General features: G+C 33.7%; 1 protein-coding gene and 1 long non-coding RNA gene across 8 annotated transcripts in view; one reads left to right on the top strand and one right to left on the bottom strand.

Annotated features, from left to right (window-relative positions):
- The first annotated feature begins 1,784 nt into the window (after positions 1-1,784).
- Positions 1,785-10,624, top strand: LOC115999863 (MADS-box transcription factor 23-like). Of its 2 annotated transcripts, XM_031239807.1 has the most exons (8): positions 1,785-2,242; positions 3,178-3,256; positions 8,812-8,873; positions 9,492-9,591; positions 9,690-9,731; positions 9,817-9,900; positions 10,000-10,154; positions 10,255-10,624. In XM_031239807.1, the coding sequence occupies exons 1-8, from the start codon at positions 2,061-2,063 to the stop codon at positions 10,268-10,270; spliced, it is 720 nt and encodes a 239-aa protein (XP_031095667.1). In that variant the 5' UTR covers positions 1,785-2,060; the 3' UTR covers positions 10,271-10,624. The 2 variants fall into 2 exon arrangements, with proteins under 2 accessions (XP_031095667.1, XP_031095674.1); XM_031239814.1 differs by lacking the exon at positions 9,690-9,731.
- LOC115999880 overlaps positions 5,089-11,487 on the bottom strand; it is a 9,587-nt gene continuing 3,188 nt past the window's right edge. Inside the window, exons 2-5 of one of the 6 annotated variants that reach the window (XR_004094046.1) lie at positions 10,621-10,693; positions 9,465-9,567; positions 6,953-7,444; positions 5,089-6,112 (exon numbers count right to left, since the gene is read on the bottom strand). This is a non-coding gene — a long non-coding RNA (uncharacterized LOC115999880). Of the gene's footprint in view, positions 6,113-6,952; positions 7,445-9,464; positions 9,684-10,620; positions 10,694-11,487 lie in introns of all 6 variants that reach the window. The other 5 variants (XR_004094047.1, XR_004094048.1, XR_004094049.1 and 2 more) reach the window with 5 other exon arrangements.

Here is an 11,487-nt window from a genome sequence, read left to right as displayed (position 1 = left end):
AGTGAAACTGTCTGGATTAACTCTCCTAATCCATAGTTTTATGGCAACTTGCTTTTTAATTACAACATCAAATCACTTAACCATATCTCTTTCCATGCATTAGTTCAACAATTTCATCAATTTGTACAGATAATAATAACTTTTTTATGGAGAATTTTTTGGCATTCCAAATTGTTGTTTTTTTTTTAATTGAAAAAAAAAATTAAATAAACCTCTGAATTTATGTCGTTTGTGTAATTATGCCATTGAACTTAAAATGCTTGCAATTAAAACATCAAACATGCAAACACGTAATGTGAAATTGGGATATTTTTCTTACTTTTTAGAATAAAATCCAATACATTACTCACATTGTCCATTTCCTTTATCATGCTAGTTGGGAGGAAAGATTGAATTGAATTATTTCTTTCCAAAAAGTTAGAATCCCCAACTTCGGCCCGACAGAGCATCTGAGAGGATGTAAATCATGATACCTCAGCTGAAAATAGATGCTAGACATTTGCTTACTATGCACAAGGAGCCATTGGTGAGATTTGATCTCTAGTCTTTCTTCCCAAACTTCACCCTTGTGACCAACTGAGCTGTCCATGCAAGTAAAAGATTAAATATAATTGTTTTCAACTTAAATTGCATTGGAAGAAATTTTTCTTAAAAAATCTTAATTGATAAATAATATGAAATACCTTATAACTAAATGGACTAAACACTCAAAATATACCAAGTACTATACATATATACACCACACAATTTGATAATATTTTGAAGGAACAAAGCATGGTGTAGACCACTTAGCAAAACGCTAGCTTTGTCATACTAGGGGTGTTCATGTGCTCACCAAACCCTAGCTAATTGTTGAGTTTCACAATTCCTAGTAGACTTGAAAGTGTACTAAGTTAAGTTTTCATATAAATTATATGCGTCAAAAAAGTTTTACCTCATCAATGCACAACAGACATGTCTTACATCAAAATGATTATGACCTTTTTTTTTGTAGGCATGCATTCTAAAATATAAAACTTTCTTCTCTATAATCAATATTCACAATATATATAATACCAACATCACGATTACCTTTTAAAAACATATCTTCTTGTAAATTAATAGAATATTGAAAATTACAAACTGAAAATTGTAGAAATGTTCTTAGCAAAAGTGGACGGACTCCAATCGTCGACTTGAGGGGATCGGATAAGGAAAGCATCGCGTAATATTTGCTTCATGCTTCCCTTGATAGGGTGGATGTTCGATTCTTGTCATGAACAATGACAGTTTGGATTTAGATTGAACTTCTTTTGTATACAAGTTTACAATTTAGTATTGAGTCTCGAAGCTAAATTAATTTAATTTATCTTTTCATGGACTTATGTGTAATTATAGAGTCTAGAATATACTTGGACGGAGTTGAAGTTATCACAAGAAAAAGAAAAAGTAAACCCTCGGATCGGTCCACCAATGTTGGCATGCCACATGTTAGTCAAATATTCGTTAGACAACCACATCAAAATTCTCAAAACACCCAACAGCTTTCCTCGCTCTTCTATCCGTAATCAGAATCCTCGTGGCTCCGAGGTTGTCCTGTTTCGGCTTCACGCCAACGCGCCGTTTGCTCCACTCGCGCATTTTTCTTGGGTTAGTAAGTTCAGAATCTCCTGAGATTTTCACCCGCACTTCTCGGGCGGTCAACTGGATTCGACGTGACAGGTGTCGGCGAGTACGGACTCCATCGCACTAGCGCGAGAGTGTGGAACAACTTTAAGGTTTTAAAAGTGGTTTTGAGCTCAGCGAATCGCTCCCGGTTTCACAAAACCAGCTTTCTTTCATTCTTTGTAAAAGATCCCCAAACCTTAAACTAGCAAGCCCTCTCTCTCTCTCCCTCTCTTTCTTTCTTGTCTCTTTCATCCTTTCTCTCAATCGTGAACAACATACAAGTATAAATAGATGATCAAAATTGGTGATGATATGTGATTTCTTGTGTTAATTTGAGCAAAGACGAAAACTCGGGCTCAAATAAACAAGTGCTCTAACGACTTCGTGCTCCGATAAAAACCCTAAAAACGACGATGGGGAGAGGGAAGATTGTGATCCGAAGGATTGATAATTCGACGAGCAGGCAAGTCACCTTCTCCAAGAGGAGGAATGGGCTGCTGAAGAAGGCCAGGGAGCTATCAATCTTGTGTGATGCTGAAGTTGGCTTGATTATCTTCTCCAGCACCGGAAAGCTCTATGATTTTGCAAGCACTAGGTTAGTCGTGATATATACGTACAAATTAAAGTATATCATTTCTTCCATCTCTTCTATAATTGAATTTACTTTCTATATATATACAAGTATATAGGTGGTGAGCTATAATTTACTTTTCATATATTATCGGCGAGCTATATAGTTATTAATATTTGATCTTTAATTAAATTATACATACTAAACATTGTGATGGCTAGACTACAACGTTTTGGCTTAGTTTTCACTTTAAGCTTTAAGAATAGAGTAATTAAAAGAATTTGAAAAGTTTTTTTAAAAAAATTAAATACATACCTTTTTTCATTGAGGGTTTTTTTTTTTTTTTTTTTGAGGAAATTTCATTGAAGGGTTAAATTTATGTGTATTATGAGTTAATAGAGCAGATCAAGAGCAAGGAAAATTGTTTCTATGTCAGGTTGTAAGGGAATGGTTTACCATTCTATCGTATCTTGTTGTATCGTTTCGCTTTGTGCTTTAATGAATTAATCTCGTTAGCCTTCAAAAAAAAAAAGAGCAGATCAGAGCAAGTATTGCAGGCAATCGATCTGGACTGACAACATTTATGTTTCACATGAATATTTGCATACATATATATAATACAAAGTTTTGGTAAATATTAAAATATTTGCATATATATCTAATATATATATTAATGCATCCTATCTAATAATATTTATCATTCAAGTTGATGAAAATTTACTGAGATAAAAGTATATTGATCTGATGATTCTGATCCCCGGGCCAGACTAGAATATAATCCAGAATTTTCTCAACTTTTTCAGGAATTGGTTTCTCTACCTCTCTCTCTCTATACATATATATACACGCAAGTTAAACACAAACTAATTATTAACAATATATGTTCAAGAATATAACGCATGCATGGATGAAATTGTGGTGATATATACGTGAAGTGTGTGTATATGTTATTCTTGCAGCATGAAATCTGTGATTGAAAGATACACCAAGATGAAGGAGGAGCAACCTCAGCTGATGAATCCTATGTCTGAGGTTAAGGTCAGTCCACCACCACACACATGCATGCATACCCTCTGCAGCTAAACATGAATTTAATTAATAATGCTTCCAGCATGCTAGCTAGTTTCTTATTATCTTTTCAAACTTCTATAAATGTTACAACGTATTTACACACTTAAGTGTTTCTCATGACATGCATGCATGCATGACATATGTGAAGTTGCATATATAGAGATGGTGATGTACGTAAGTGATATATATACATATCGAATAGGTAGAACATGATTTTTGTACGTATATGCAGGCTATACACAAGAGCGGAATTTACTTAATGCAGACCCTTAGATAGTGATTGTAGTTAGCTAGCAATCTATATAGCCCATACGGACAGCTCAACTAATTAATATGGGAGCAACATAGCTCTTAAATGAGTTGATGACCTTATACACAGTGAACAAAAGTCTAGCATTCGTTGATTAGATCATGATTTCTCCGCAATTCTGTCAAGTCAAAGTGTGGGGCGTTTATTCAACCTTTTGTCCCAAAGATTAGCAATCCATATATAATTTGTCTCAACTTACCATTCTTAAGTTCTTAATTAACTGCTCTCCACAGGACCACAATTCAATATATATTTATTTCTTGAATAATTTTAAACTTATTCATTTTTTTCCTCCAATAAAATCATGAGAGAAATATACTTATTTTATAATTTTCTTTAATTTTCTAAACTGCATGTAGTTTTATCAAGTGAACATTATACATACAAACTTATAAAAATTACAAAACAATATATGGGAAGTTTATGAAGTTTCGTTTTTGAATTTTGATTAATGCTGTTAATATAATATACATTTTTAAAATTAATAAAGTTCAAAACAATTATTAATTCCATTAGACAAATTAAAGCCATCATAAAGCTGACTTGTCAATGATGTGCACCAACGTGTTAGAACTTATTAACATTTTAATTTAACATAGCAATGTCACATTAAAGTTTATAATTTTTGGAAAATTTTTAAACCAAAATAAATATTATATAACTCTTTTATTATTTTATTTATTTTAAAAAAGTACTAAAAAGTTAAATGTTTATTTGAAATACCACATCAATAATTTTAACATGTCAATGACTTGTCAGCTTGTTGCTTTATTATTATTGGTGTTGTGTTGTTGTGTTTTGCCCGGAAGGAGTAGCCAAATGGGTGGACCATGATTTTCGTACTAAAAAATAATCGACCAGTTCAATTCTTGCCAACATCTTCTCGGTTAAGCCCATCACACTGGATTTTTCTAGAATGGTTTACATATCCAATGTGGTTTATGGGCTATTAATCGATCTATTACATACAGGAGCGGTGTTTACCTAATACGCAAACTCAAATAGTGATTGTGGGTTTATCTTATTATAAAAAATAAAAAATAAAAATAAAAAGTGCACCCAAATAAAGCATGACCAGTTGGTTTGTTCCTTTACTTTTAAAAATTGTGAGTGGAACTTACCATATGACTCCTAACCTGCAAATGACCGCAGCTCAAACTAAAAAGACCCTCATAGAGAGTCAAACTTGTAGTTACTAAGCCAATTATATAACCAACTCAGCTAAGGTTGCTCCCTTAATTATAATTCTATTTGAGAGTAAAGGAACAAAATCCTATAATAATACTATTTGGCTTAATGCAGTCTATTGCCCTAGAGAAAGACTTGAATTACTTAATTGTGCTTATACAGTGTAAAATCCCAACTTTTGAAGGCTATATCTATCAAATGTTGAACTTCTAATATTTTTATAAAGTTAGAGATATATAACACTTGCATGTTGCAACCTTCAAAATAAAGGGTCAAAGTGACCATCACATGGCATATATAGTTGGAGGACCACCACATTATTCTTTTTTAATAATATATAATTATCATTTTTATTAATTTCAAAAGTACAAGAATCAATTTGATCAAAATTCAATTATAAATATTGCAAAAGAGGTAGTTGAGTTGGTGAAATATGATTCTCCTTGAGTTCGTCACACATATTCTTCCCAATGTAGTTTACCATTTCTTGTATGATTTGGGAGCTATTAAACATCTGATCTTTCCACTGAATCTAAACCACCATCATCTTCTTCATCCACTAAAGGATCAATCATCTGCCATGAGAGTAACAGTATCAAAAATTCAAAGCCACCATCTGCTTCTTGGTTGATCCAATAAGACTATAAGAGGCACCAAGTTGGTTCTTAGACTGTTAGATTGGCCTTCAGGACGGATGAAATCCAAGCCATCCAATTATTAAACTCCATTACAAACACAGACCAAGTAACAGCATAGATGATATTGGAAAGAAACCTTCACGAAAATCCTTCTATGAAAGAAAACTATCTTCTGCTAGATTAGTTGCTGCATTGACCACATTAAAGAAGCATAGCTTCATAGACTCGCTTCTGTTCTGGGTAAGATGGATCAAATTGAATAAAGTTCAAACATGCCTGCAGATTCTGAACCACAAGTTAGGAAAAGAGCGAGAAAAGAATCATGTTAGAGTTAAGCTTATTATGAATCAGTAATTAGAGTTTGGAGACTCCAGCTTGGTTTGCTACCCAATGATCTTTCGAAGCAAACATGGCAGGACATCGTGTAACCAACAAAAGTCTCGGCTCACTTTCCAGCAACTGCATCTTGGCCCCAAGGTTATGGTGTCCACTTGCCTAGATTCCCAACCGGGTACATTCAAAATGCTAGAAACAGCACCTCACTCTGAAGAAGCGTACCCCATCAAGGTAAATAAAGTTTTTCTTTGCTTTAGGCAGCAAAGTATCGGCTAATGTCCTCTCTTATTTGCATTTGCAGAGGAATGAGATGAGGTGCCAACAACTTGCTCCTAGTGGAAGATCAAAAGTCTGCAAAGATACGTTCAACAGAATTCCATTAAATGATAGTTCGTTTCTCCTGCAGACATGGTTGAACCTTGCAGAGTATAGTGATGAAGGAAATGAAGGCAAAGTGGACAAAACAATTCGAGCAAAATGGCTATCGGGACTCGGGAGGTCCTAGAAATAACCAAATGATCAATTAATTTCAACTGCATCTAGGGAGCATGTTCAACAGAATTCTATTAAATGATAGTTCGTTTCTCCTGAAGACATGCTTTAACCTTGCAGAGTATTATGATGAAGGAAAATGGCGAAGGTAAAGTGGACAAAACAATTCAACCAAAATGACTATATGTCCTAGAAATAACCAAATGATCAATTATTTTCAACTGCCTCTAGGGAACGACTCTCCGCATTTATTTTGCATTTGGATGGGTGGAAAATGAGAGGAAAGATAAAGGGGGGAATGGAGAAGAAGTTTTGTATTTGGATGAGAAGATAGGGCGGAAGAGAAATGAAAACGGAGAAGAAAATTTGGTATTTGGATGAGATGAAAGGATGATATAGGAATGAGAAACGGAGGTGGTGAATATATTGAGAGGAGAGGAGCTAGGTTCAATGTACAATATGGATTGAGAAAGGGATAGACAACTTCTCTCATTTTCTTACCAATTTGGTAAGGAAAAACAAATGATAAGATAGAGGATTATTTCTCCCCCATTTGCTCCTCGTTTTTGTTCCCTTCCTCTTCTTTCTCATCCAAACAAGAAAAACTAGAACATTCCACTCATTTTCCTTCCTCCCATTTTCCACCCATCCAAACATCGAATTTGGGTTTAAAAGGACTTAAGTAACATAGAAGCATACCTTGTTAGATGCTCAGGTAGGCTACTGCTTTCTTCCCAGACGGACTTTGACACTAATCTCAAGGAACTATCAAACCCGAACTCAAGGCTCCCTTAGTCCGCCACAGCATCCCCAAGTAACTTTGATCTCAATCCCAAGCTGAAAGTGGAAGGGGGCTAGAGAATTGTAACCTTTTAGTCACTAGATGCTTGGCAATAAGATTCCTCAATGCATTCATTGTGATTCTTTCTTTCGATGCTCCAATCCAACTTCAAGCAGTGGCAAGGTGCAAACATGAATACACCCCAATGTTATCATGTTAGCTCTTATCAAGTAATGGTTTTGGTTATGAACCAATTTCCTATTGACAAGATGCTGTTTCTCATGCAATAGGTCTTGACTGCATTCTGCAGGTTCAACTGGCAAAGCCAGGAGACATTGCATTCAAATCTTCATCCTATTTGTCAAGCTGTTTCTCCGATCCTTCATCTAACTTGTGCAACCCAAGATCTCCTGTTAGACATAGATATCAGAAGTAACTTGGGTCAGTTCACATAACTCCATATATGAAGATTGAAAAACTTCCATGCACGTAATTTCACATTTTCAAAACATGTTGCTTCATAACTTCTGGATTTGATTGTTACTTGCAATATAAGCGGGCGTTTGGTTCACGAAATCTTGGATTACCCTAGGTAATAAGATTACCTCCAGGAAGGTAATGTGAGATTTTGGGAATGTAAGATTACCTTATGTGTTTGGTTTGGATTGTGGAATATGATGCATGCTGAGGAAGTCTTATTTTATTATATTACATAGTTTAGATATTAATAAATTACTAAATAGTTATTTAGAAACTAATAAATAATTATTTAGAAATTACTAAATAGTTATTTAGAAAGTAGAAACTAATAAGTAGTTATTTAGAAATTACTAAATAGTTATTTAACTTATTATTCTTAGTCTTTGAATTAATTTAGGTAGTTGGAAGATTCAGCAGATTACTTGGCTTATTTAGCCATTCTATGAGTTGTATTTTACCCTATAAAAAGGGGAACCAATTCTAATGAAAGCAAGGAGAAATTCAATCCCAAAAAGGGTCTCAAGCAAACCCAGTGTCTTCTTCTTTTCCTTTCACAACTATTATTCTTTCTTTCTTTTTCCTTATGATTTCTTGCCCATGACGGGAGCACATAACAGAATATAATATTACCTTGTTTGGTTAAGGATTATATTTTAGGTTATATAGATCAATTTACTATAATGTCCTCAATAATACACACACACACATATATATATATTTATTTATTTATATATGTGTGTATTTATTTATTTATTTATATGTATGAATATATATATCATTGCTTAAATACTATATATATATATATATATATATAAACACACATGTATATTTGATTATATAAACATATTATTATTATTATTATTATTATTATTATTATTATTATTATAATATATGGATTAGTTAATAAGGAAAAGTTGGAATAATTCAAGGTAATCTAAGATTACCTAAGAAAATAGGGGTAATCACATTACCTTGAAAGTTGAAACATTACCGCCACATCAGCTTTGAGGTAATATAACATTACCAAGTAATCTCATAACTTGAACCAAACAGGTAATATAACATTACCAGACTCAGATTACCTGAACCAAATGCCTACAACTGGAATTGTTAATGGCTTAAGTATTTTAATAAGGCTAAGAGTCTAGGTTTAAGAATTTTTCATTATTCCTTTGAAGAAAGCTTTTTTTTTTTTTTGAGTATTGAAGAAAGCTTTAATTAGCTTATTTATGCATGCTAATCTATCATTTACTTGTTGACTGGGTAAGTATAAGCAATTTAATGTTTTGATTGATAGTTTTGGCAAAGAGAAGCAGCTACACTGAGGCAACAACTGCACTACTTGCAAGAAATCCACAGGTAAGTTCATCAGTCTCATATACTAAAAGGTTATTTAGTGAAAAACGAGTGTTATTATTCATTAGATTGGTGGAGAAGGGTTTTATGCATCATTTTTTTAATATAATAATAGAATTTAAAGGATGGTGATCATAAAGTAAATCAGTAAATGCATTTACTTTTTGGCTTGATAAAGAATTGCAGTTTAAGCAACTATGAAATCCCTATGTTGGTTTCTTACTTTCTTTAACTTTCTTCCTCTCATTTTCAAGAATGTATAATCTGCTTTTTCAGTAAAGTGCTATAGATGAAAATTCAGATGAACCCTATGTTGGTTTCCTGAGCCTTAGTACTAATCTGTTCATATATGACATAACTAAGCTTATAGTAGCAATTCAGATTTAAGGAAGAATTTATGGAATACATGACGGGAAAAAAATGGTCTGGAATCTGAACAAGTACACAAGATATTCTAAAATAAGCAAGAACTTTGCCTTGATGCAAAAAACCTCAAAAGGAATGCGATTTGGTAAAGGAATAGAAAGTTATTATAGTTTCTACTAAATAGATCAAGATATTTTGGTAGCTAACAAGCAAAAGAAAACAGCATACATATATTTATGTTTCTTGCAAGTGTAGGCAGCTTTTGGGGGAAGAACTTTCTGGACTGAATGTCAAAGATCTCACAAATCTGGAGAATCAACTTGAGACAAGTCTGAAAGGTATCCGAAAGAAAAAGGTAAAACACTGACGCTCGATGATAATATTCATGATTTACAGTCACTAAATGGTGACCAATTTTAAGAATGATTACGAATGAATGGTTGTGTCCTGCAGGAGAAAGTTTTATCTGATGAGATTGAAGAACTAAACCGAAAGGTCTTGTTTGATAAATACTTGAATTTCACTTTTGGTGCTGCACTTAAGCTATGCTAAAGAGATGCCTTTACTTACATCTATGCAGGGAAATCTCATTTGTCAAGAAAATAAGGAACTGTATAAGAAGGTAAATCTCATTCGTCAAGAGAATATAGAATTGCAGAAAAAGGTACTTTATGAGTTTATGGACAAATTTTTCTTCAAGAACTCTGCCTCTATCATTTTAACTTATGCCCAATGGCAAAATCTAAAGGGTAGATCATTCCAGATTTATGGACCTGGGAGAATAAATGAATCCGATGGAAGTTCTCAAACTACAAACGTAGTCAGCAATGGATATGACCTACAACCACCAATAAACCTTCAGCTAAGTCAGCCACAAATACAGAAGAATGAAACACCAATAAGTGTGATGAAGCTCGGGTAATTCTCTCGCACTAAAGACCCATTATATTTTAAGCTTCGGAACCCAACCCCAAAGAAAATTTAATAATTGCATAAGTGAATGATGACATTCTAACAGGCTACAGCTGCACTAGACGGCACTTTGGCAAAGGTCTGCTCTACACCAACAAAACCCGCAGCTAAAAGATACTTCTACGAATTCTGGTTATCTCTAAGATGGAAGACTAAAGTTAATCAAGTCTGACTGTAGCAGATTGGACTGTGCCAATATATGAAACAGCTTTAAGGTTATTGTAAATTAATCAACAGCAAATGATTGTATATGGAAAGCTATGCAAACCCAGATATAAATAAAAAATATGGTGATATGCAGGCATCGGTCTTAACAGACGATGCATGCTAAGTTGTTTGTAGTGATCCTGACATTTCTGGTAGTTTGATTCATGTAACAATTATAAAGAGATTACTGCACCAAACTTCTTACCAAAGGTTTTCATGCTCAGCATATATTTTCTGCAAGGTTGTTGTATCATTAAACCCATCTTCCCAACCCTGCACTGTGGGACAATTTCTAGATTCAAATGGCTGGTAATATCATAAAAGCATATATAGAGCTGTGTATTATCATAAAGATCCATATAGCTAGACTGAGTTATTTAGAAATTAAATAAATAAATAAAGAATGTTTCCAGATAGGTAGACTAAGGAACAGTGAATTGCAGTCTAGAAGGGTATTTGCAACTAAAATGCATAACCACAATAATATCATCTTTTGCAAAGTGAATTGAGAAATAATAAAATAGAATAAAAAGAAAGGTCCAAACCAACTAAAAGATAACATGTGATAGTGTTATATGTAGTAGCTGGTAGATCTTGCAAGATAATAGCTTTGATTAAGTCTAGTTTAACTAAAGAAACTGAAGACCCTCAAATGCCTTACTAAGTTCTAGCCCTTGTGAATAGTATTTCTCAAAGTGTTAAATCGTGGATTTAAACCATGATGCATCCTAGATTGAGGTAATGCAGAATCCTCCGTGATCTAAATAACCTCCTCAATTTCCTTGGCCACTGATTTTCTACATATCACGTCAAACCAGAGATATAGCTTCATTAAGTCTCGCAATAAGAAATCATTAATTAGTGTCTAGTTATTCATGCACTGATTTAATAGGTTTGACAACAAGCTATTAGTATCAAGATTTTCGAGCAATAAAATTTTGTAATATCTTCCCAAGTGGAACATTATCCTTTCATAGCGATAGCTACAAGGAAGACTACAGTGAAACATGGAGCAAGTCAGATATAAAAAAGAAGCCAAACTATTTATAATTTGGGGGGGGGGGGGGGGGGG

This window comes from Ipomoea triloba, chromosome 1 (genome assembly GCF_003576645.1).
Source record: "Ipomoea triloba cultivar NCNSP0323 chromosome 1, ASM357664v1".
In the NCBI taxonomy this organism is placed as follows: domain Eukaryota; kingdom Viridiplantae; phylum Streptophyta; class Magnoliopsida; order Solanales; family Convolvulaceae; genus Ipomoea; species Ipomoea triloba.
The sequence above is the reverse complement of the archived record's forward strand: the minus strand, read 5'-3'. Positions and strand labels throughout refer to the sequence as shown.

Bases quoted from the DNA above. Each gene is read 5' to 3' on its own strand.
- LOC115999863 (XM_031239807.1), top strand. From the start codon at position 2,061: ATGGGGAGAGGGAAGATTGTGATCCGAAGGATTGATAATTCGACGAGC. The intron at 3,257-8,811 runs GTCAGTCCACCA...TTTGATTGATAG, and splicing joins ATCCTATGTCTGAGGTTAAG to TTTTGGCAAAGAGAAGCAGC. The intron at 9,592-9,689 runs GTAAAACACTGA...TGTGTCCTGCAG, and splicing joins AAGGTATCCGAAAGAAAAAG to GAGAAAGTTTTATCTGATGA.